Source organism: Stylophora pistillata, chromosome 10 (genome assembly GCF_964205215.1).
Source record: "Stylophora pistillata chromosome 10, jaStyPist1.2, whole genome shotgun sequence".
Classification (NCBI taxonomy): domain Eukaryota; kingdom Metazoa; phylum Cnidaria; class Anthozoa; order Scleractinia; family Pocilloporidae; genus Stylophora; species Stylophora pistillata.
In genome coordinates this window covers 3,703,051-3,729,103 of record NC_142528.1, presented here as the reverse complement: position 1 = coordinate 3,729,103, position 26,053 = coordinate 3,703,051, and the positions used below count along the sequence as shown (strand labels likewise).

The 26,053-nt window shown below is 37.1% G+C and overlaps 2 protein-coding genes and 1 long non-coding RNA gene across 6 annotated transcripts; all 3 read right to left on the bottom strand.

Moving 5' to 3' along the window:
• Positions 1-6: 6 nt before the first annotated feature.
• Positions 7-14,158, bottom strand: LOC111324739 (putative ATP-dependent RNA helicase DDX5). Its single transcript, XM_088736182.1, has 14 exons — positions 13,987-14,158; positions 13,193-13,412; positions 12,858-12,954; positions 12,248-12,309; positions 8,324-8,395; positions 8,142-8,207; positions 7,248-7,389; positions 6,422-6,755; positions 6,125-6,170; positions 5,967-6,031; positions 5,698-5,759; positions 3,675-3,734; positions 1,287-1,523; positions 7-900 (listed from the first exon to the last, which is right to left on the bottom strand). Exons 1-14 carry the CDS (start codon positions 14,043-14,045, stop codon positions 386-388), a joined length of 2,037 nt encoding a protein of 678 aa, XP_088592308.1. The 5' UTR covers positions 14,046-14,158; the 3' UTR covers positions 7-385.
• Positions 10,684-12,239, bottom strand: LOC148721441 (uncharacterized). The gene is made up of 2 exons (XR_015992499.1): positions 11,457-12,239; positions 10,684-11,245 (listed from the first exon to the last, which is right to left on the bottom strand). It is a non-coding gene; the product is annotated as an uncharacterized LOC148721441 (long non-coding RNA).
• Positions 14,159-14,544: 386 nt separating the features above from the next.
• On the bottom strand, positions 14,545-24,137 carry LOC111324764 (dual specificity mitogen-activated protein kinase kinase 6). Of its 4 annotated transcripts, none has more exons than XM_088736193.1 (13): positions 23,923-24,135; positions 23,793-23,830; positions 23,002-23,074; positions 22,536-22,590; positions 22,162-22,275; positions 21,953-22,072; positions 21,570-21,689; positions 21,234-21,285; positions 20,478-20,605; positions 20,266-20,343; positions 19,726-19,868; positions 19,363-19,408; positions 14,545-16,623 (listed from the first exon to the last, which is right to left on the bottom strand). In XM_088736193.1, the coding sequence occupies exons 2-13, from the start codon at positions 23,812-23,814 to the stop codon at positions 16,525-16,527; spliced, it is 1,050 nt and encodes a 349-aa protein (XP_088592319.1). In that variant the 5' UTR covers positions 23,815-23,830; positions 23,923-24,135; the 3' UTR covers positions 14,545-16,524. The 4 variants fall into 4 exon arrangements, with proteins under 4 accessions (XP_088592319.1, XP_088592315.1, XP_088592317.1 ...); XM_088736189.1 differs by having other exon boundaries at positions 23,928-24,135; XM_088736191.1 differs by lacking the exon at positions 14,545-16,623 and adding an exon at positions 18,472-19,035 and having other exon boundaries at positions 23,928-24,137.
• Between the last annotated feature and the right edge of the window lie 1,916 nt (positions 24,138-26,053).

Below are 26,053 nucleotides of genomic sequence, written 5' to 3'. Positions count from 1 at the left end.
ACAAAATCACAGTTGACTGAAATTTATTTGGGTCCTTGACTATGTGAAGGTGTAGTCTGATCCTTGACTATGTTAAAATCTACAGATAGATCCTTAACTTTAAAATACTTAGGGAGTAATTTTATCTAATGCATAGAGCTATCCTCTAAAAAAAAAAAAGCCATCTACAAAGCAACTGATTTGGAAAATAATCTTAAATCAGAATTGAACGTGTAAACATTCACTGCTCAGCTAGCTATCTTGCAAATTGAGGAAACAAGTTCCTTCTAAAGGCTCATCAGCCTGAATTTGTGGATCTCAAAAGGAAACAAATTGGAAAGTAAACAAAACCATCATTCAATAGAATTTTGAATAGGTTCAGCAGAATGTTACTTTGCTGCTGATTTCAAGACCACCCTGCAGTCTGCTGCCCTTGGCCCTGCCCGGAATTTGTGGCTTGCTGCTGGTAAGCTTGGTAGGATGGCTGAGAGTATGTAGTAGCTTGGTTGTACTGCTGCTGTTGCATGAGAGGCTGGGGAGGGTTTGAGTGGGAAGGAGGAGGACCTGGTGGTGGTGGAGGAGGTGCCTGGTGTGCATAAGAATTGCTGTAATTGTTGTATCCTCCTCCTCCCATCATATTGTGCTGCTGTGATCCCATATGGTTCCAGGAGCCATTCTGCTGTGAGTGACTCCTTCCTACACGAGAGTCTTGACTTCTGTTGGAGTTGAATGATTTGTTAGCACTGGACATGTGACTGCCACCTCGGCCAGAGGAACCCCGGCCTCCACCTGAAAAGCTTGAATGTCCACCTGATCTGCCTCCACCACCACTTCTTGAATCACTGCGGGAATCCCCATAGTTGTTCCTGTTAAAGTGACCACTATTCCCCAGCCCAGATTTATCACGAAAACGGCTTCGTCCTGAAGAAAAACAATAGAAAACCAAAGGACACCTTTTGCCATAATGTAAAGTTCAAGGTGGTGCAAAAGAAGAGGAGGGAAAAAATGAGTGAAAGGTTTCCTTGCAAAATATTAAAAAAAAAATAGGATAAGACACACATTAACACCCCAAAAGAGTTAACCAGACTTACACTACAACCAAAACACACCAAAAGAACCAGTTCCAGATCAAGCATGTTTTTTTTTTGTCAACATATTACAACCAAAACACACCAAAAGAACCAGTTCCAGATCAAGCATGTTTTTTTTTGTCAACATATTACCTTGTCCCTCTTTTAAGTCAACAACATGCCAGATACATGTGGAAACATTAAAGTAAAGGGGTAACATACAGTAACCTCACTTACCTTTGCCAAACATTCCCTTTGCTTGTTCTGCAAGTGCCATTAGCTTTGGGTTAACATGTTGGTTTGCTTCCTTTAAAATAGAAATTAAATCCTTGGCCTGCTTAGCATTTCCAACAGTGAAGAAAGTGTATGAAGTCCCAGTGCGATCAGACCTTGCTGTCCTTCCAATGCGATGTACATAATCTTCTGAGCAACTTGGGAAGTCAAAATTGATGACAAATTTGATGTCGGATATATCTAAGTGATACAATGAATTGACATCTTGTCATAAAATGAACACTCAGATGAGCAAGTTAAAAGAGGGCATCAAAACCAAATGCCAGCTCCCTAATCCTAATTCTCAAAGGATATTGGAGACAGTTCTTCATACTCACATGCAGTAGATGGTTTGAAACCAAGGGAGACAATTGTGTAGTCTGATTGTCCAAGTAAGAGTAGTCCTGAAAAGAACTGTTGTTACTAGTGGTGACCAGCATTTTAACCTGAACTTAAGTCATCGCCAGAGTCAAGTTGAGTTTTGTTTGTCAAGTGAGAATCATACATTGTTTAAGACAATCACTTGAGCAGTTCTCCCATGATGTGGTTGGCTCTAAGACTCCAGAAACTTGTGCCTGTTTTAATTGATCAGTTTTGATCTATAAAAAGTTAGGTTGCCCGATAAGTTTGTGTGTGAATGTCACGAGGAGGGATTTGCATGGTGTCATTAGTTGATAATAACAGATGTCAACTATAATCACTTGTCAACAACATCTGGCACCAAACAGATGACTTAATTGCTTATACCAGTCACTTCCATAAACATCAGCAATTTCATCGACTACTCTCACCCAAAAGATCAAACTAGACTCACATGGTTCACCATTCCCATTCCAATGCTAACAGTTTCCACCAATTTAGAATGCAGTGTAGAAAAAAAAACAAAAAAACATACAATTTGACTACTAATTTGGTACTTCTCCAAACAAACTTGCCTGAACACTAGAGGTACTGTGTGTCTGCTCTGGGAGCCGGCATAAAAAAAAAATATTCACCAGGTTACACTTGAAGCAGGAACAAAACCATGACTCAGCGCGTCCAGATGATTGGGAGGGAAGGAACAGAAATGTGGTTTCTCTTTGACTCAATGAAAGCAAACCAGGCATATCTGCCTGCTACTTAAGGTAACAAAATGCAAACTTTGTGGGCCCTTAAGATTCAGCACTACATTGCAACACAACAGGGAAGATATAGGATAAGTTGCAACAGAATTCGTCAATTTACAATGTGCCTGCAAGTTTTTATAAACTTCTTTTTAGTCATGTTAACTTGTACATAGGAGACTTTCTGTATAACAAGACAGAAATTTTGATCTGCTGCACTGAACTTTTAAGTCAAAGCCCAGTGCTTTGTTAAAATTGACATCTTCACTAATGGTTTGGATGGAAAATAAATATGAAGCTGAAAGTAATTTGCCTTTAATATTTTAGCACTGGAGTTGTTTTCAAGGAAATAGTAAGTCAGAGCACTGGACTTTGACTTGAGAGCTTGAGGTTGTACAGATAGTACTGTTATGCAGCAAAAGCTGAATCTGCCAGGACCCACACATGTTTACACTACTGTGGAACCTAACTCCATCTGTACAACCATCAAACACAACTCCACTCTTTCATTTTTCTTTCACAAAATTTTATTGAAATTCAACCTTTCATCCTACTCTCAGGTTCATGGGAACCACAGATAAATGAGACCAGCACCCTTCAATCTAGATGGCAATAGTTATCAATAAATGCATTTGCCACCACGAGTTACTCAAAAGAGGCACTGTATTTTCCTGGAGGAAGACTAACTTTCACTGCAAACTAAAAAGTATCTGGAGTAATAAATGTTCTCCATATTATAAAAATTCTCTTTTGCCAGTTGTTTCTGTAACTTGGGCAATTTCCTGAAATGGAGGATATTTTCTAGCTGTAGTGCTTCTGACAGCGGCCCACAAGATTGCAATGTAAAATGTATTTTTACACTTTTTTATGGGAAAAAATCTGGTAGCTATGTAGGTTAACTAAACATCCTAAAAAAAAGAAGGAACTATTCAAACTGCTCCTTTCCCTCCAGCTCAGCTGACAAACCAAGGTCATGCACAGTTCCCTCCAATCAAGGAAAACAGTAACCACAGCAAGGATGATGAACCCTCAGATTAAAAAGAATAATCCTACTCTGGGATTAAAAAATAGAATGTAGAGTTAGTAAATGAGACAGTTCAAAACAACTGGCACAAACCACTACACTCCAGAAGATTCATTTTTGTCTTTTCACTGTAATAGAACTAGAGAGCTACTAGTATATAAGAAAAAAAAAGAAACCCAAAATGTTTGCTGTACTTGTTAACCAGTAAGAAAAACATGTACAAACCTAGTCCTCTGGAGGCAACATCAGTAGCAACCAGGATTGGGGCATTTCCTTTCCTGAACTCTGAAAATTAATAGAAAAGGAGGTTAAGCCCAAAAAGATTTATTTCTTTTGTATACACACTATTCAGCAAATACAACTCATTAACTGGTTCTGATGGGGCTGTCCTTGATAAACCCAAACCCAAACCCAGCTATTTCTAAATGTTTATTTTCATTTTAAGTTCTACATCAGGTCTAGGTAATAAATTATGTGGGTTAGAATGGATAGAGAGGTAATAAATTATGTGGATTAGAATGGATAGATATTCTAATCTTCTCAGATAAGGATGAATAAACCGTAGGCCCCGGTCTCCTGCAGGGTTAGGTAGGAGATGTTAAGGTCCCTTCCTACCTTCAGAGGCCCAAAAAATGTTTTTTTTTTTTTTTGGACTAGATTGAAGTTAGACATTTTAACTAAAAAGCATCCGACTTAGTTAGCAAAATGTATGTTCAAATAATAGTTAATAAATCAGGAAGGTGTCACGGCAATTTCCTGTCATTTGCATATTTTGTTTACATCGCGCACACGACAAAATTCACTCATGGAAGTTAACTGCTCATGGAAAGTCTTCTCATGAATAAAAACATAACTCAAAACTAGAAAGGAGTCCTTGGGTAAAGAAAAAGAAAAGAAAACAGGCCCAAAGAAAAGCGACCAGCTCGGTGCCCACTGAAGATTGGCAGCATTCGATTATTCTTGAGGCAAGCAGCTTAAAAATTAAAGTCAACACCACAGAAGGTTGTAAACAAGATTCTTTTTAGGAATCTGATGAAACCGATGGAGAAAAAGAAGAATGCGACAGATTTACCCTTTCTGCCGTGGGTTTTTCCTTCGCCGACTTTGTCCATTACTAAACGATCGACTAAGTGAGATAAAAAAAAAGTGACTGCTATGCGATACTTTTCCCGGGAAAATCTTGATTCATTGTCATTAAGGCTAGGTCTCATCTTCTCATTGGTTTGTGGTTTCAGGGGGCGAGATAATCTCCTAGTGTGGCACTAGTTGTTTACAAACCTTAGGAGCAAAAATCTTGCAATTGATTTTGAGAGGAATACATTCACTTTGAGCAAATTTATAGGGTATGTAGATTTGACCGATTTTCGTGAAATTTCGCTAACACCTTTCTGAGATGATGACGAACAAAAGTTTGTCAGGAAATCCATATTTGAAATATTTTTTGCGTGGTATCCATCTACGCAACACGCTTCACACATTTTTCACTACTCTAACTTTAGATGCGAATATCTAGACAACCAATCAGAATATCGGAAAAGCCTGACACGTTGGTTGGTTGATTGATGCCTTGTGAATGGGACTGTGCAGCCATTTTTCTCGTGCCGTGGGATCCGATACCCGATAAATTAAATAGAAGGACCCTCTGTCGTTTCACGCCTTACCGGCTCCTGACACTTCCTAAAAAAATCACCTAAATTATATTTTTATCATAAACTGCATTTAAGCTTTGTTTTGAGGTCTAGTTTGTTAGGGTTTTCTTCAAACTAGCATGTGTACAAATTTTTTCCCAAAGGACACCCGTGAAGGTAGGAAGTAACCTTAATTTCCCACACATGAGATTACTGTGTAGTTGATGTCCTCCCCTTGGGTGGGATGGGTGGGAATTGACCCTGAAAAGCCCCTATGGGGAGTGGTTAAGTAACGTATGTATGTACGTGTATGTATGTATGTATGTCTGTCTGTACCTCTTAATGCAGCATTCTTAACTTTTTAATTCTATGATAAAATTTGGTCTAGTCAGCCTTTGTGCCTAGCAGCCACTGGGCAAATAGTTTCCAAAAAATAAAACCACAAGGAGTGTTCCTTCTCTCCCTAAATGGAAGCACATCAATTACAGACTACCCCCAGTAATCCATCAAGTTTCCCTAACAGTTTGCCAGTACCTATTAAAGAAAGACACTGCAGGAGTTAAGTGTCTCACTTGAGAACACACCTCATTCACTTAATCAAGGCTTAAACCCACACATACCATTTAATACCCAATCTCTTTCAGGCTGTGATTTGTCTCCATGAATGGACATTGCTGGCCATCTAAATTGAGGGAAGTAAACAGATAATTATTGGACAACAAGAACTTGCAAGACTAAAATGCATCTGACCACACATTAACAGAGAGCATCAGTAACGAGGAATTCATAATGGTCAACATGAAAATTCAGGAATGAAATGCTAATTCATCAGCTGCTCTATCCATCAGGTAACACCTGCAAAATGTGTTTAGTAAAAAGCAACACAAACCCATCTCTGCGCATCCTTCTTGTTAGTTCATCTGCTCTTCTTTTTGTCTCAGTAAAAATGAGGGACTACAATAAAATAACAAATCCAACGTGACACAATAGAACCCAAAGATAAATTTTTCAACCAAGCAACCAATAAAAACTACATGACTCCATTACCTTGTTTTCAGACTCTCCCATTATTTCTTCCAAAAGCTTGATCAACCTTACAAAAATAACACATTGTGTTTGCTAGTCACTTTACAGTTGAACTTCCACTCTTGACTTTATACCATTGGAAACATTTTAAGGGGTACTGGTGACTCAAAACCCATTCTGTAAGTACTAGGCCCAGATAAAAACTATAATATCAACACTTAAAAAAAAGAAATTTCAAAAACCATGTGCAAGATGGAAATAATTCCATCTGCAGGTAATTGCAACTTACTACACAAAGACAATGACCTTTTAACTTACTTGTAGTCTTTTTCAGTTTCATCACACACATCCACAATCTGTAAGATTTTGTGGTTAGCAGTGAGCCCCACTGAGCCAACTGTGATGTTCACACAGTCACGCAAGAAATCAGCTGCCAGCCCTTGCACTTCCTTGGGCCATGTAGCACTCCACATGAGTGTCTGTCTGTCTGGTCTTGTTTGTTCAACAATTGTTCTAATCTGTGGTTCAAAGCCCATATCAAGCATCCTGTCTGCTTCATCAAGCACCAAAAATGTGCAGCGTCGCAGGTTTGTTTTGCCAGCTTCCAACATGTCAATCAGTCTTCCTGGCGTGGCAATACATATCTCCACCCCTAAAACCAGGAATAGTAGAAGTCACATAAATGAAAGTTTCCCAATGATGTCTCCAGTAAACACAAATCTACTTGTAGAACATGAGGAACGAGGAAGTAAGGTTGTTATTCACTGCCAACAGTGTTAGGTACCCTACACAGCAGGTACAAGTTTTGACCATAGCACTCCAGGTTCATAGCAGCATAAGAATGACAACCCGCCATTTGGGACACTAAAAACAATTACACCTCTTAATTCTTCACCAAGTTAGTAACATTACAAAGAAAGATTTGGGAAATTAAGTTTATTTAAGGCTCCTGAATGAAAAGTATTTACCCAGACTAACTTCCCAGCAAGCAAATCCTAAATTCAGGAGTTGAATTTTCAATCTAAACCAAATTAACTTTGGTCACTTCTGCAGTTAAATACTTTTCAAAACACAGCCACTGAAAACAAATTTCTTAAGCACCAGAGTCTTCTGAGTGGTGCAAATTGTGTTATGGCTACCTTACCTTTTTCAAGCTCACGAATTTGGGGTCCCCTAGGTGCCCCACCATAGATGCACACACTTTTGACATTAGTATTCCGACCATATTGGAAAGCCACAGTTTGCACTTGCTGTGCCAATTCTCTTGTGGGACAAAGTACAAGAGCCTAAAACCAAATAAAATTACCATTTTCATTCAGCCCAGAGGGGTGTTTTAGCAGAGAAACACTAAGACTAACTAAGAGTACTCAAAGAAGGAAGCTCAATTGGTTGAGCACCAGACTTGTGCGGGAGGTCGAGGGTTCAAGCCCCAGCTGGACCAACACTCAAAGTCTTAAAATAACTGAGGAGAATGTGCTACTTTTCTACAACATCAAGACATGGATAGAAATTCTAGTCTTCTCGGATAAGGACGAATAAACCATAGGTCCCGTCTTCTGCATCTATTAGTTAATTTGGTTAGGTAGGGGATGTTAAAGAACCCACTCACGAGATTACTGTGATGTGGTCTGGCCTGTTTACTGGGAATTGGAGGGAGGGGGCATCTGTTAGATTTGTCTTTCATTGATTGTGAACTGCTTAGCAGTCTGGTAAAGTCGCCCGCACAGTGTTGCAAAGCGTCATGAGCCCACGATATGAACGCTATATAAATAAAAGTTATTATTATTATTACTATCAAGTCTTGTCAGTTCAAATTGCACTGACTTTCCTGTTTTCTTTCTAAATTAAGCCTCCAATACTTAACTTTAGTCACCATGGTGCCTAAAATGGCTTCAAGTATAAAGACAACAATACAACTTTAGGTCACACAAATCAGTTTTTTCTCTACTTCTGTCAATACTTCTAAAGTAAGTTCCTGGTCACGATTAATCTTAGCTTCCAAGAAAGAGCCTCTATATCATTAAGCAAGCAATCTTACCACTGGACCTTCTCCACGCTGGACAAGAGGTTGGTGCTTGATATGAACTATTGCTGGTAAAATGAACTAAGGAAGGCAGACAACAGTGTATTGTAGTTAACCAATAAAATGAAACATCAAGTAAAAAACAATGGTCACAATTATATAGCAGTTCTTGCATTACAAAAATCAGTGCAACTTACAGAAATAGTTTTCCCTGATCCAGTTTGTGCAATTCCAACAAGGTCCCTTCCACTAAGTGCAACTGGCCAGCCCTAATAGAAAGCAAAAAATACATAAGAAAACTAAAGAATAATTGTGGCCTAAGATGGTATCCAACACCTTAGGCACAGATTTCCGAGTAAGGACCTCCCCACTGATGAATGAAATGTGGGACTGATCTTGTAGAATGGAGCATCACACATGTGGAGCATGCACACTGCATATCACAACATGCACCTGCATGTAATGAAGAACGCAGCTGGATTTTAGCACTTTTGGAAAAGAATTAATGATTAAATCATGAAATACAGATTCCCACATAGAGATACAGATACAAATAGGACTTTTGCAGCCAGAGGTCACGTGCTTGACAACACAAAACTGGAGAGCAAGCGCTCCAGTAAACAAACTCTCGCAAGAGGTCAAGCAGATCTGGCTTTAGACAATAGTTTTCTGTTCATCACACTCAATCCTTTTGAAATATCTACAAAAACTGCAAGATATTTACCAAATCTCTCATTCAGACTAGACTTTTGAATAGAAAGCATGATATTTTTCTCGAAATCGTAAAAAAACTGTCACTAACAACCTGCTTGACGGCTAAGAAACATGGCGACTTCGCAAGGTATGTACTTCAAAAAATATACTTTTTTCTGCTTTTTTTTAGTTATTTGACTTTGAAAGACTATGAAAATAAAATATTAGATCAAAAATGACAACCAAGTGGAGTTTTACGGCATTTTACGCCTGATTTCTTAAGATATTATGAGAGTAATTATGTGTTTGCTGCAGCCTTTTGCTGCACATATGACATTGTTATGCTTCCGGTGAAAGAGTAGACCAGGTTCAAGAAATATGCTTCTGGAAGATGAGTTGTTTATGTTTTGTGTGCCATTCAAGCTTGGTTTAATCGAGCAGGACTTAGCACATAGGTTTCAGATACACAGATCATCAGTTTGCAGAAAAGTGATCACATGGACTAATTTTTCGCATTTTTTCCTTGGTAGCCAAGTGATCTGGCCATCAAGGGAAGATGTCAATAGCTATATGCCAGAAGGTTTCAAAAGGCTTTATGCAAGCACGCGTGTTATAGTAGATTGTACTGAGATTTTTGTCCAAACACCTACCTCACTGCTACTTCAGTCACAGCTTCATTCTACATATAAAAATACTACTACACTAAAAGGTTTAATAGGTATTACCCCTTATGGAGTTATTAGTTTTGTTTCTAGCCTCTACACTGGAGGGATAAGTGATAAGGGAATCACAAGGTGCAGTGGAACTCTAGATTTGTTAGAGCCTGGGGACTCGGTCATGGCTGACAAAGGGTTTGACATTGAAGATTTGCTGAGGGAGAAGGGGGTGGAGCTAAATATCCCTCCGTTTCTAGAAAGTCTGGAACAATTCTCTGCCCAGGATGTTCAGAAAACGATGACAATAGCAAGTTTGAGAATACATGTTGACAGAGCAATAAGGAGGGTCAAAGGATACCACTTTTTTTATTCTGATGCACCATCATCTACACTGGGTTCAGTCAATTAGTCATAGACTATAGCCTGCCTTCTTACAAATTTCCAGGGCCCACTAACCTTATCTAATAGTAACAATGAGCTATAGTGAAGTTATTGTGTTATTTATATTTTATTGGGAATGTTTCTACTTTACCTAAAGAAAAAAATAATGGTCAATGAACTGAGTGGAGTGCAACTTGATCTGATATCAAACACAAGTGAACAAATCAAATCACATGATGGCATAGTAGGAGTGTGATATGAAATCAAACGTTTGATGTGAGACCGAAATTGTACGACACTGAACATTTTCTGGATTTATGTAAATGAAGCTCCATTTTGTTCACTTTAGAGAGTAGTAGCAATGTCAAACATAGGAAATAAAATATTTCATTTTGTGTACATTATTTGCTCTAATCTGAGTGGCAAACTGTATAAAATCCTGCAATATGATTGGTCTTCTAAATGTAGTGTTGAATTTTGTTACAAACAGGTGCGATTCAGACTGAAAACAGTGGGATTCGTGATCGAATCATACAATTTGAACCTAACAAATTACAGGATTTGATGGTGATTTTAAAATGGATATAATAAATTGGAATATCTGGAAAGTATAAAGTACAGAGCAACCTGCGTTTTGTTTGAGAAGTCAATATTCATCATGTATGACGGAAGGGTGCAGTAAAAATCAGTGTGATCAAAAATATGTAAAAAAAAAATCCATAGGGAAACAGGAACATTTTTATATTAAAAATGGGAGTTCCAAAGTTTTAAGCCTTTCTTGGTGTAGGGGTTTCAATCCTTGAAGATGATAAACGATGATCAGCTAATTTGTTGTTGATGAAAATTTAATTAAGCTGCCCTATTTCCTCTGCCATACATTGTGAACACAGTCTTAATGTAAAAAGTAATTGAAGAAAAAACTATCCACTTTGTCCTTAGCTTCCTGGAAGAACACAGGATCAAAATTAATTCTAGAGCAAAAAAAACAAATTGTCATCAATGTAACTAAAAAAAAAAATCCCACCATTCCAATCCTATGAGTCCAAGCTGGTACTGAATCTGGTAGTAATGAATGTCTGTTGTCTTCAGTTTGTACTGGTTAGTGTTCTGGTCTTTAGTTAGATATGTGACATTGTCAGATGAAGTTTCACTTTCTTTGACAACTTTTAAGCCAAATGGATTCTGACCATTATTTACTGCACCAAGATCCTAAACTTTTCCGTCTGGACTACAACAAAGCCATGCACATTTGGTCATCCTTTGCCCGGCCAGGTAAGCGGTGTAACTTTAATTCAGGATGATGTCTAGAATCCCAGTTACACAAGGGAACACAACAATGGTACGAAGATTTCTTCTTCGGGCCTGATGGCTCGTCGGTAGTTTAGAAATCTACAGTGAATTTTAGCATTGTTTTTAGTCTCAATGTAAGATGCATAATTACTCTCATAACTACTCTCATAATATCGTAAGAAATCGGGCATAAAATGCCATAAGATTCCACTCGATTGCTATTTTCGATCTAATATTTTATTTTCATAGACTTTTAGAAGTCCAATAACTGAAAAAAAGCAGAAAAAAGTATATTTTTTGAAGTACATACCTTGCGAAGCCGCCATGTTTCTTAGCCGTCAAGTGGGTTGCTGGTGAGTTTTTTTCACGATTTCGAGAAAAACATCGTGCTTTCCATCCAAAAATCGAGTCCGAACAAGATATTTAGTAAATATCTTACAGTTTTTGTAGATATTTCAAAAGGATTGAGCGTAATGAACAGAAAACTATTGTCTAAAGCCAGATATGCTTGACCTATTACAAGAGTTTGTTTACTGGATAGCTTGCTCTCCAGTTTTGTGTTGCTATGCAGTATCCAAGCACGTGACCTCTAACTGCAAAGGACCTATTCCCACAACAATTACTTCTACTGGAAAGAGCACACACACGTGCATGTATTGAATGCCAAAAACAAATAAAAATGCATGCATTTGTGTGAAAACATTACGTGTGTGTAACTTTAACTGCATGTGTGTAACCACACAGAGAAGGCAATTGAATAAAGGGGATAAGTTTCTAAAGAAACTAAGTTGCTGTATCAGTGGGGGTAACAGGGTAATTTGGTTTTATCAACTAAGTTGAAATTGTAAATGGGCCACCATAAAGAATTAAAAAGCTGACATTTCAAGCAAATCCATTTGCTCTGAGGGGGGCTAACGCTTGGAATGTAGGCTTTTCAACTCTTTCCAATGACCAATTTACAATTTCAACTTAGTCTGTAAAACCAAATTACCTACACACAAAAGGCATGTACAATTCCTTAAATTTACAGGGGCTGAGTGTACATGGAGGTACTGGAGTGCACGTGGGTTGTATTGTATATACTTGTATATCTGGAAATACCTGGGCTTGAATTACTGTTGGTTCTTGAAATCCTTCACTTCTAATTGTATCCATGATATTATCTACAAAGAGCGTGTTGTTCATTTTATGGTTAGAAATCAGTTACCCTGATTCCTTAGGGAGGACTCCATTTTGTTCTTTGTCCTATGCTTGAGACAAATGAACCACATACTGCTATTTCTGAGGACCACACTAAGTAAAAACTGTCCAGAAAAGTTCTGAACCAAGCTTCTCAATTAGAAGAAAAAGTTATTTATTTCCAAAAACAAAACGTTACTCACACTGAGGGAGAAAATAATTTTTCTGAATAAAATGTTGCAAACACTAGTACTAATACCCTGAAAGCAACCATTTCTTTCATCATCATCATCTTTATTTGCCTTATTTTAACAATAAAAATATTTATTTAAAGTGATAACAGTGAGAAGGTGAGGAGAACCAAGAAGCCACCAGGCTTGTGGGAGAGCCACTTCACTTACAATAATAAGTCAAGTTAAGAAAAAGTGCTGTGAATGTGCAGCTTAGCCAATTCAGTGATTATTTGAGTAAAAACTCTTACATTTTCATCTTAAACCTCAGAGAGTTTGACAAACCAATCAAGGACACTTACTTGGATAACTAGCTTCTTCAAATGTTACCACTGGCTTGGGGACATTCCTTCCCTGAACAGTAAGTTGAGAACGTCTCCTGTATTCTTCAACTTCATGCTGAAATTACAAAATCAAAAAGTGATTTAATTCTGCTCTGTTAAAAATGTTTAATAAAGAATACCCAACAAAAGCAATCAGATTCAATAGCCCATCAGCGCAATTAACAAGACAGGGAGATTGTATATGTTAGGAGGTCTGCCATGTTTTTGCTTAGTAAACACTCCATGAATTTTCACAGATTCTTGAAAACATCTTGCCAACAAAGGTTTCAAAGAAAGTTTTGTAATATTCTTACCATGGATCTGTTTTGCACATTTGGATGTTCTCGGTAGAAATCTTTCTTAAATTTAGGCAGTGCATCAAGGTCCCACTTTGGTTTCCTAAGATGCTGTCCTGGACTGTTATTTAACTTATCTTTTTTGCCACCAAATACTCCGCCTCCACCCCCTCTGAATGATCCTCCACCAAAACCACCTCGGCCACCTCCTCTACCACCAGCCCCACCACCTCCAAAGCTATAAGAATAAAAGAATAAATTTGGTTCATCTTCAACAAAAAACAAGATTAGAAAACAAAACCAAACAAATACTAACACTACTAACACAGTACTAAATACAAATACTACAGGTTTAGAAACGACAAATAGTCCCCCTTCCCTGAACAAGCATCAAAAGGTCCCTTTCCATGAGTCCATTAACCTTTCAACACCGCCACACTTTCTTGAAGGTTTACATGATTAAATTCAACGATACGGTAAAATTTTGAAGTTAGCAGACAGGCCAAAATAACCTAAAATTACGATATCCAGGCAAAAGCACGACTATTATTCACGCATCGAAAAACAAGATTCCTGTCGCTTTGAGAGAGGAAATCGCATGTGGCACTTTTCATAGGACAACTTCCATGTTACACAAATTCGCCTAGAAGTTCCATAATATGACCTGTAAAAGGGTCATTTAACCATTACAAAAGTACACCTCCGTAAGACAGACAAAATCGCCCTAAAGATTCAGCCAAGACAACAATGAATTAGAAACTACAAAGCAATGGTCGGAATGGCGCACTCTGATCTAAGACAGTTTACCTTACCTTTTTCGCTCTGAACGGCTCCCTGGATCAAAGCAGCGACCTCTGTCAAAGCGAGACATGATTTTTTGCTGCTTACGGGTTGTTGAGGCTTTCAAAGTCGAATAGGCGATCGAAAGAAAAACAGTAAGCTTCAAGAAGGTCGCCGGCAGAAAAGATGTCGGAGGAGGAAGCTGCAATGACGTACATATCCACGAGGTGTGCTGACACAATGTCCCTGATTGGTCAATATCTTATTACGTAATCGTTCCTTTCAGTGGACGTACGAGGCAGGGAGGGGTAGGACAGTTTCGAGGTTACATGTAAATATTGTGGGATAGCTTTGATGATTTCAAAATCGCACCGCCGTCCATAAATACGAGCAATTGCCGAATACAAGGTCACTGAGAAACGCGATGTTGGCCCTATTTGAATAACCAGGAATAACACAAGTTGCTTTCAAAATGTGGCCAAGCAAGCTGATGGCAACTGGGTTTCAAATGGAACTGAATGGAATCTCTAACTGAAAGGGATTTTTAACTAATGAAAATATCTCCAAGAATTAAGCAAGACTGCAGCTAATAATTATAAAACTGTACTGTGTTTATTTTGGACTCTCTTTCACTGGAAACATTGAAATAACCACTTTACCTCGACAAATTAAAGGATAGAATTTGCACTTACAAAATTTGATGCCAGTAACTGACTAGTAAAACTTGACGATATTATTAACAATAGATATTACAGCATTATCACCAAATGTAAGGGACCGAGTTTATACAACACAAAATAACATACAATAAGGCCTTAGAATTAAGAGTTGTATAAAATTAAAGTTACTCCTTTTTCCTAAAATAATAAACCATTGGCATTTATTTGTGTTTTTCATTAATAGCTACATTAATTAAGTGAAGTTTGATTTTTACTGTTAGCTTTGTAATTAACTACAAACAGTTCAACTCCCACTTTTCCACTAACAAACCCAAAGTTAGCAAGGAGGTACTAAACTAAACATAAGACTTAAAAAGAATAAATATTTGTTCTTAACTGGGCAAAGTTTAGTAATTAAAACCACAAAAAAAAACCTGCATATTGGCTGTCTAAAAGTATATACCAAACTACTAACTAGAAAGAAAGACATCTATCATCACAATTGTCTTCCTGTGTAAAGTGGTTCCAAAAAATTCTTCCAGTGCAAAGCTAGTCATAAGATTTCCTCAAATCATTACAAAACCAAACCAAGGAGATGAAAAACCATTCTTACCTTTTTCCAAATCCACAAACATATCTTCCCATCTACTGTAACTTGGAATTGGTTTGTCCTCCATCTCAGGGTGGGAGAATATTAGATTAAGATAGTGTGTGTATTTAATCACATCGTTATATGTTAATATCACGCAAAAAAGTGGGAATCAAGCCAAATGGGTTTCATCAAAGAGAAATAATACCTAAAGCAGAATTTAAAGAATCACTAAAAATTAGTGTCAATGGCTTGGGAACATTTGTGAAAATGATTGGCATCATATTGCAAATTTAAGAAAAATAATGACCAAGAATCTTTTGTTCAGTATTTTCAACATAAAAAACCACAGTTCCTCAAAACATCAACCAAAATGTACAGTGCTTATTCAATTTTAAGAATTGAAATAATGTTATTAGGGAGAAAAAATCAAACCTACTGCGATTGATTTATTTGTTTAAATGTACTTAGATTCATTCCAAATGCTTCTTTTTTGAAGTTTGGTGTGATTGATTGTAAGAGACTGACATTATCCCTCAGAACAATGCAATTGAGAAAAAATAGACACTTGGTTTCAATTAGACAGCCTCAGAATTCTAAAATTTCTGAAGGAATCTCAAAGATGATCTGACAGAACTTCTCTCTTCTCCCACTGGTTTGGGCTTTTATACCTCACTCATTCTAAATAAAAATTAGTCAAGGCTTTTAAAGTATACATGCTATTTTGTTAAGTTCCAGAAACTGGCTTTGATAACATTTTTAATGGATAGACATGAGAACCTGAAACTTGGCAGATTTGATTATCTTGACATATTTATCCAACATGTACCTTTCTGTTACAAAAAGTCATTTTCATCTTCCCAGCTAATCTATGTAACATACCACTTTACTAAAGGACTCGGGCAGTCAGAGGGCCAATAACTAAAATCAAACAATCAAAATGCTCTATTGCCGGTCAATATTCTGTCAGTATTGGACTGGGCACTGTCCCGAATGGTCCCAAATGATATTGCACTTGTGTCCCTTTAAACTTCAGTCGTATGATATATCTCTTTTTAACCAAGCTTGCTCGGGACCGTACTGGAAGAATATCGGGCCTCGGTCTTTTTTGAATGGACCTTGCTGTGCTCGGTCCATACTGTCAAGACCTCGGACCGATATTCTCCAAGTACGGCCCTCGTGCTTGGTTAATAAGATATAAGTAGTATTTAATAAAAAAAAATTATTAAAAGGAAGTATTTCTTAAACTCCTCCACATAATTACTGAACCAAGCTCTCCTATTCTACTCTGACCAGTCAACAACTGTTACATTCTCTCTTTACTATAAACTTGACTGTTCCAGTTCTTGCAATATGGGTGTTATCCAACTTTGAGTGTCAAAACTGCTATCTGTACCATTTCCTTTTAAGAAATCATACTCCTGGTCAAGGTAAACGAGAAAAGAGATTTTGAGTACAAATACACAACATTATCAGTCAATTTATCACAAATAATTCAGAAAACAATAACTAGAGTGGAACGCTATAACAAGATAGAGACCTGGACTCTACATATGATTTGCCCGATAGGAGCCCAGTGCGAGCCATTCGTACCACATCGTTATTAGAGACCTTAAGATTTGAGGATGTCACCTGTCTAGGATGCCACTGGAAGGTCATTTTCACCTAAAAATGACATTGCGCTTGTCTCTGTGTGAATGAGATGGCATTTCACATGTGGTGAGTGCGCCATTTTTAAAATTTCGCGTCATGCACAAAACGCAAGTATGTGTTTGGCTTTGGAGCTCAAATTATTCATTTCTTTTGCCGTTTTTGCTGTTCTTTTGTATAACCTGTTGTTAGCAGTGCTTGTTTTTGCATAGACAGACGATGGATTCCAGTTCCAAGTAAGTAATAATAATAACAATAATAATAATTTTATTATTTCTATAGCACAAAATTCATTAGATATATGATCTAATGCGCTTTACAAGTTGAAAAGGAAAACTGACTATGAAAATATTATGAATATATCAACAAAGTTGAAATGGTATATTGGCCACCGTTATGATTATAAAAGCTGACGTTTCGAAAATATTATTTACAATTAATGATATTATTATTACATTTGATATAGTACTTAATATAACACTATATACTAGATAAAATTGACAGATGTGGCTAACTAACTATGTAATATAATAATAAATTGTCAGATAGATAAAAACTGTAAAATATCTAAAAATATTCTTCCCTAAAAAGATGTGTCTTTAATTGTTTCTTGAATAAAGTAATACTGCCAATATTCCTAAGACCGGGTGGCAATGCATTCCACAAGACTGGAGCAGCAACCACAAAGACTCTGTCTCCAGTCGTCTTGGCTGATTTGATTTTGGGCCTTGCAAGAGTGTGGTTACCAATAGACCTAAGGTTATAGCTAGACTGTTTAGGAGATAATAGACTAGTAAAGTATACAGGTGCAAGACCATGTACAGCTTTAAAGGTAAATAAAATAACTTTAAAAAATAATTATTCTAACTTTTACAGGCAGCCAAAGGAGGTCTGCCATGACAGGTGTGATATGCGCGCAGCATGGTGTGTTTGTGAGAAGTCTCGCGGCTGCGTTTTGCACGCGTTGTAGTTTATTCGTGTAGATAGCTGGTATACCATATAGGACTGAATTGCAATAATCCAGGCAGCTGATGACTAATGCATGAACTATCATCTTTGCAGCTTCAAATGATAAAAGTTTATGTATATGTCTTAGATTATAGATATAGTGAAACGCTGACTGGCATGTCTTGTTAATGTGTGTTTGAAATTAAAACTTAGAGTCAAACCAAACTCCGAGATTTCTAGCTTCGCTTACAGATGACACAGCAGTATTGGCAACTAAGAGACTATCAGTTTGTACTTTGGAGAGCTGTTGGCGGGTCCCAATTAACATGAGTTAATTGGTAGACTCCAAATGTTTTCCTTATTAATAGAATAGAAGAATTTATCATGTTGAGCATCAATTTATCAAGTCATGTGAAAGGTTGGCTGATGTAAGTAGAGTGTAGTTATAATCAGAAGTCAAACTCGCAGTTTCTACAGCGAGCCTAATCAAAAGTTTTCGAGCGCTGCAATTGAAGTCTCTATAAATTGTCCTCCTGTTTGCCATGTTTTACCGATTTATTCATGAACTGGTAATTTACTGGTTACTCTTATGCCGTTTCCACGGCTTGAGAATAGATATATCAAAGATGCTTGTTTTCTCAGCTTACCTTCAAAGTGATTTGAGTCTCACGTAATTAAGACTGTCATATTTATTACCCATGCAAGTTTCATCACACTACAAAGAATACTCATTTCGAAGGCCTCCATTACATTAATTTTTTTTATACTTTTTTAGAGACCAGCTAAGTTCTGGATTTTAATTATATTTCGTCAGGTAAGCCAAGAACATCAACCAAGAGAGGGATGTCGTATTTTTTTAAGCGAAAATCTGTCTTACACTCAGCCTCACTTTTATCTTGCAATGTACATCTTTCATAATTCCAATAACGATACTGTGGGTTTTTCGACTTGTTAACATCATACAACAACAGAAATTCATCCTCATTAATGATTTCCTCACAAAAACTTAAAAGAAGTTCTTCCCGCGCTTTCTTGAAGGAGGCTATTCTCGACCAGGGGCTGGAAATAGTTCATGTCCTGTTTACCTTTTCTTAAGTCTAAATTTCCACGCAAAGAACGGCGTTCTCGCCCCAGGCCTTTATATGCCGTGAAGTCCTAGAAGAAGACGCCATCCTCAAATCTTAAGGTCCGTATTGTTACATGTTCTTGTTATTCTGTAGCGAGAATGCTCATCTCTATTAAATGAACGTCATGGTAAAATGGATGAATTCCTATCTAATAACTACAGATATCAATTTTGCTAAAAAAAAAAATTATAAGAAAAAATTGCTAAATGACTTATCCATAGTATGTGAGCTCTCTCGTGTATATTGGTTTTTATTGTACAAAGTTATCAAACAGATGGAAAAACCATTAACTCAAACGATTTAAAAAATATTATCCCCTGATCACTCAAAAGTCAAGTATGTAACATACTTGACAAATATACAAAGTGACTCAAATTTTTAAGAATATATGGCAGTCTTAACAATTTTCAACATTAGGACATATTGTTTACTTACCATGAGCAAGACATAGTTAGGCCTTTTACTGTAGTCTTTCTGTAAGCTGCAGATTCAAATTAAAGGTAAAAGAACATTTTAATACTCATAAAGTTTCTTCTGTCAGCTAAATTATAATTTTGATCACCTCGACTACTTTACAGCTAACCATAGCCAATACTTTTAGCATTCATTCTCAAGAAGGCAGGAAATGAGAATAAAGACCTCATCTAAAATTTAATTGGGGATATTAATAAATTCATTACTGATTCTCACAAATGATTTTATAACTAATTTATGGATAACAATAAGGAGAATCAAATTATTTAAGAGTTTGGTGAAAAAGGGTTAATTATAAGTGCTTTGCCAAAAATTAAAAATTACCATTGGACAACAAAATCTCTAAATTCATCTGAGTAGGGTCCTCCATCAGGAAGAGTTGGTGAGGGCTCGTGAACAACTTGTTTAAGCTGCTCAAACGGTGTCTTCCACTGAGTGTATGGAAATTTGCCAGTAGCAAGTTCTATCTGTAAAAGACAGGACCACTATCAGCTGATATCATTTATAACCTCAGAATCACAGTTAGAATCCTTGAGTCAATCTCTCTTATTTTTTGCTCACAAGTGGCAGTTGTGTAGTTAAAATAAGTTTGTTTCTATCCTATAGAGGAATCTGATAACAAGTTGAAATGAATGGTATAGAACTCTCTGTCCTTGTAGCTTAGTTGATAGTAGCACCCAGCCAGTTTCTAGGAGGCATGGGTTTAAATTCCAACAAAGCCTTCAGGCTTCTTTTCGGCAATTGTTTACCTGAAAGAACAAGTATATATTGAGCACCATAATGTTTCACGGAAGAACAAGTACTCTTATGTATTGGATTCCACATTGATTTAGGGAAGAACAAGATTTAGTATAAATTAGTTACCATAGTGATTCCCAGGCTCCAAATGTCAGAGCGGATATCATATCCTTCCATGTTTTTGGCTGGGTTGATTCTCTCAGGCTAAAATAAGAAAAAAGTAAAATGTCACAACCCATAATATCAACCAATATCACATAGTCATAGAACTACTCATCTAGACACATTTCATTATCTTGCAATTCTTTCATGACTAATGTGATTTTAAAAATACTTACTGCCATGTAAGGTTTGCATCCCGCATCAACAGTTTTTGCAAGCGAGTCTACTAGCTGACCACTTATTCCAAAATCACAGAGTTTGAAATTTCCTTTTTCATCCACTAAAATGTTCGAAGGCTTTACATCTGTAAATAAAACAATGAAAATAATCAATGGTGCATTCAGCTTTTGTAATTTATGTTTTAACTCTTACCCTTAGCTAGTAAAATTTTGCTGTAATTGTTGTTGCTGTTGAACTAATGATGTAAATCAGATGGGAGGCACAATGACTGATAAGTGTTCTTGACTTGGGGTTAAGAAGTCCATATTGAAGCCCATGACGATCACTGTCTTGTGTTCTTAAGCAAGACACTTATTGTTACAGTTTATATCTCTCGCCAGAACTATTATTACTTCCAGTGCATGTGACACTGGTCTATTGATTATGAAAACTTGACAAAATGCTGAAGGGATACTTGTGCTACAGAAGCAAGGACCATCAGCTCAAGAGAAAACTTTAACTGATCTCATACAAACATTCTTGTATCATTCATAGCTGTTAGAAAAAGTAAACCCAACATCAAAGTGTCATATTCTTAAGAAAAGCTGTCAATCACTTGCTTCATGATTTACAATTTTTACGAGGTTCTTCCAACTTTGTGAATGGCCCATTACACCAGGAAAAATAGAGAGCATTTTGGTGAGTTGAAAAAAATATATGGTAAAAAAAAAAATAAAATAATATGATAGACTAATTATGAATAGAGTGCCTACCTCTGTGGATTACACGCAGTTTACTGTGCAAATAATTCAATGCATGGACCATCTGTGTGCCAGTAAATAAAATACAATTATTTCAAATATGAATTCTTATCAATACCTAAGCAGGTGGAGGAAACAATGAACTATATCAAAAGACATGTCAAATTTAGTGAATTAACCTCCTGACTCAATCAAAATAATTATCAGAACAAGAATACCATAATTGTTACTGACAGTACAGTGACTGTTGCAGCATAATATCATCTAAAATCAATTCTCACAATTTCAACACAGCCCTCACAACAACCATGTTGTGCATAGCTTAGGAAAGAGTAAATCAAAACTTACAGCAATGGCTATTTGCCGTAGGACCTCCTCAGGCATCCTTCGGCCAGGAGTGGCATAAACTTTTTTGTAAAGTTTGTCTAATGATGCTTTCATAAGCTCCATACAAATCCAGACATCTCCCTGTTGAATAAATATGTCATCTTATCTAATTGAAATAGGTCTGGCCAAATAATTGTCTGCTCTTTGTCAAAATGAATCAATTTTTTTCTGATGGAACAAAGGGAAACTCTAGAGCAGCCAGAATTGCTAAGGTCTGGTGGAAGAGTTATACTTTCAGTCATACCTCTCTAAACAGTGCACCATAAAAATGTACAGTGTAAGGGAAACTCTAGAGCAGCCAGAATTGCTAAGGTCTGGTGGAAGAGTTATACTTTCAGTCATACCTCTCTAAACAGTGCACCATAAAAATGTACAGTGTAAGGGCAGTCAGTCACTCTCATGGACACATCCAAATCCATCAAAAGCCTCTTCTGCTCTGTTGAATTTACATTGGCACGTATTCTCTGTGGTTTATAAAATAAATGAAATGACAAAAAATTTCATATGACCAGTAAAATTACACTTAAACAGGGAGAACTGTTTTTTCACTTACTTTGACAGCCATTATAAAGCCCGTAGGTTCATGTTGCATTTTGTAAACAAAACCATATGCTCCATGTCCGAGCTCCATTATTTCTTTTAAATCATCTGCAATACATTCAAAGTCCTGTAACAAGCATAAAAAGAACAAGAAATATTGGTTACCACTGATATACCATAAATGGTAAGAAAAGCAAACTTCATTTTGTCAATAACTTGGAGTATTTGACTAGGTAACCAATGCAATGTAAGATTTTGCTGCCAAGGGAATAATCATGGTCCCAAAACTAATTTATAAATAGCTAACAGAGAGAAAGAAAGAGAGAGAGAGAGTGCAAGAACAACATAACTTGAAGACTGTTGATTAATTGGAAACAAAATACCAACCTTGCCATTAACAGTAAGTGTAGCCTTATCACTCAAATTCCTAGGTGGAGTGGTACTGAAAAATTAGGTGGGATGAAATGAGAATTAAGTTCCACAAAGTAAGTGACAGACTTTCAAGGTGATGTTTAAAACGCTAACAATTACAATCTTCTAACACATGTATTTTGATCAATACTATTTATGTTAATCTAAAAATAAATCAAATATACCAAAGTTAGCTTAAAACATCTCCTTTCACACAGACGATCAGACCCTAACCTTAACTGCTAACCCCTAACCCTAAACTAACCCTGTAACAATTTGTTATCTGAAATAACAAGGGCTTCCCTTTCGGGAGTTAATGACAAATAGTTAATCAATAAACTCTAAAGAATTATCCTTTGCCCCGGCTGATCCAAGTTTTGCCATCAACAACTTGGATATGCTGTGCCAGAGGAATGCAAAACAGAACTTAAATAACACTTACGATGGGGATGTAGTAGGTGATGGATGACCTTTCGTAAAATCAAATTTTGGCTTTGGCTTTTTTGGTTTCTTTCCTGCAATTAACAAATTGATGCTTCAAACTCACTACACAGGCAAGGGTTAAATGTAATGCACTTTCCAGTCAACACTTCCCTCATTAGCGATACACAAGGACAGGAGTGATATCTACGCAGCCTGAATACCAGTTTGAACAGAACATTGTAAGCTTACAGCTGTAACTTCATTAGAATAACCTTCAGGCATACATAGTTTTTAAAAATTCATTGTATTTATTGAAGATTTTAAATGTAAGTGATTAGACCACAAACACCAAATGTTAACAGCCACTGAACACTTTTCTAATGTGCATGTTTAGCTATTTCATAATTTTACATCTTGGATGTTGCACTCAGTCTTGTACACAATCCAAAGATAAGGCCACACGATGCATTTATTGATAGGAGAAAGTGAAAATTAAGTGACTCAAATTTTACCACTGTCCGGATAGCCAAAGCATTGAACATTTAGCTTCACTAAAAGTAGAGTTTCTTTGGTGTAAATCCATGCAAAGTGAATGAATCACTTATTTTCTGAACTGACCATTAAGCTGAGATCACTCATGCGTCCGGATTATTACATTTGCAAAATAATTATTAACAACACGTTACGTTTAATGCAGGCTGCACATGTTGGTTTATTCATAAGGACAAGAACATTATTCCACAGACAGCTATAACTCGCGTGGTAGATAAAAAAAGACCTCTGTCTTTAAGAGTTGTTTTTACTCCTAACCTCCTTTAGGTGAACTGGACATGACTCTCGTCGGATCTCTGGATGAAGTAATATGAAACATTCCACATGAGAAACTTCAATCTAACATTGACTCATGAATATGGTAAATAAAAAGCACTTCCTAGCTTACCTTACCTTAAAATTTTGGCCTGCAGGTCGTTCTCTAGAAACTCTTAACCGGAACAACTGACGGAGGAATTCCCTCCTCAGCTCGGCGTAAGGTAACGCGATTGGAAATTCTTTCTCATAGTCGTAATGGCAATATTTAGAACAAGAATTAATCCATTCAAGGCGGAAAAAAGATAGGCGGAGTGTGCGACGACCGGAACGGTCAACAAATTCAAATGAACTTGCGATCTAATAAAGCCAGCGGGTATATATTTGACTCCAGAATATGTGGTGTAAAAACATCGCATCTCATGTTTCTTATCCGCGTTATTTTTCACCTCCTCAGATTTTTCCTGGTAAGACTCTCTCCGACAAGACTTTATTTTTCGTCGCGATTTCTTCTCCGGCACGATTTTTTGCCCCGGCACGAATTTTTCCCCGGCTGGTATTTTGCAGTTTTTGCTAGAGGAAAACGAATCAGATCTTTTTTCCTGGTATTATAATTATGGAAGTGTCTAGAGAATTTGAATTCGTGTAGCAAGTATTCTGGGGCTAGATTGTTAAAGCATTTATAGACTAACATACAGTTTTGATAGCTTCTGCGTGCCTGTAGGCTGAGCCATGAAAACGTGAAATGCAACTCGCTCTCTTTAATTTTCCAACATTCAATGATGCCCGCAGCACGTCTCTGTAGCTTATCAAGGTAGTCTTTCTTAGTGGCACCAGAGTTAGTAGAGGGAACCCTCTATTAACTCTGGTGGCACTACATCCATCCTATACACAGAGTGGAAAAATCATCGAGTTGTTCAGTGTGATACAAGCCTCACGTGGTGAGTTTACGCGCTCTGCGAAGCATTCCAAGCCTGGATGATATCTTGTTGGCAATGTGATCTATATGCTCGCTCCAGGAAAGGCATGGGGCAAGAACAACTCCTACTGAGATACTTAAAGCTGAAAACTCTTTCAAAGACATTGTCATTGGCATTGGCGGTAAAGCTTGTGGTCATGCGCAGTCTCTGAGCTGTACCAATTAGCATTACCTTGGTTGTTTTTAAAATTGTGGAATAGGTAGTTACTTGACAACCAAGTTATAATCTGTTCAAGGTCTGCGGATAGCTTAGATTCTGAATGGTGTCGACCTGCTTGAAACTGAAGTATATCCGCAGTGTGTCATCAGCGTAGAGTTGAGTGTTGCAGTGTTTGACTACAGTTGGTAAATCTTTTATGTAAATAATAGTTTAGTTTTAGTTCAGTTTAATAGATTCGCTACAGTTCAACAAATACAAATAACTAATCTACATTACACAATACCAAGAAAGAAAAAGTAAAAAATGGAGTGGCAGGAGATAGGAACAGAACTTTCGTCCCAACTGACGCCTAACCCCTATTATATAACAAAAAAGTAAAAGGATACAATGAAAAGGCTAAAAAGAGTGACAAGAAAGGCAAGTTATTTAAGATTATAAGGTACTAATCTGGAGGGCTGTATGAGTCAAGTTTGGAAAAGTATAGTTGTTTAATTTAGATTTAAATGTTGGGAGCGAGGTTAAACATTTCACGTTGGGTGGAAGAGTATTCCACAGCCCTGCAGACCTATTAAAAAATAATTTCGAACTGAAAGTAGTCCTGTTTGTGTTTCAATCTTACATTATAGTTGTTTGGATCATAGTTGCGAGTTTTATAACAAGGATTAGAAGTGCACAGATAATCATGGATATCCGTAATCAGGCAATTTCTTGATTTGAAAAATAGTAGCAGGTCTGAAATCTCTCTGCGGTGCTCTAAGGGTGTAGAAGGTAAGTTCAGTTGAATAAGTCTCTCAGTATAAGAAATGTCTTGGGGATAGCTCAAAATGAACCTCGTTGTCCTACGTTGGACATCTTCTAACAGCTTACAATACTTGACTGTGTAAGGTGACCACAGGTTACTGTCATATTTCAGTTTAGGTCTCACGAGGGCAGACTAGTACAGGAGTTTTCTGATGGTGGGCTGAGACAAGTCCCGGCAAGTTCTTTTGATAAGGCCAAGGGTTTTGTTGGCCTTCGCAACAATGTCTTCAATATGCCTCCGCCCATGAAAGGTCGTTAGCCACGGTGAAACCTAGATCCGTGATGGAGGAAATGCACTCAAGTTGTCGATTGCCAATACTGTAG

What these genes read in the sequence shown, in the direction of transcription:
- LOC111324764 (XM_088736193.1), bottom strand. Translation starts at nt 23,814, where the DNA reads ATGTCCAGTTCACCTAAAGGAG. An exon ending in GATGCAAACCTTACATGGCA is followed by an intron (nt 20,344 to 20,477) that starts GTAAGTATTTTT and finishes TTCTTATTTTAG; the next exon opens with CCTGAGAGAATCAACCCAGC. An exon ending in GGAGCCTGGGAATCACTATG is followed by an intron (nt 19,869 to 20,265) that starts GTAACTAATTTA and finishes TGTCTTTTACAG; the next exon opens with ATAGAACTTGCTACTGGCAA.
- LOC111324739 (XM_088736182.1), bottom strand. Translation starts at nt 14,045, where the DNA reads ATGTCTCGCTTTGACAGAGGTCGCTGCTTTGATCCAGGGAGCCGTTCA. An exon ending in TGAAGAAGCTAGTTATCCAA is followed by an intron (nt 12,310 to 12,857) that starts GTAAGTGTCCTT and finishes CGCTCTTTGTAG; the next exon opens with ATAATATCATGGATACAATT. An exon ending in TGGGAGAGTCTGAAAACAAG is followed by an intron (nt 6,032 to 6,124) that starts GTAATGGAGTCA and finishes ATTTTATTGTAG; the next exon opens with TCCCTCATTTTTACTGAGAC.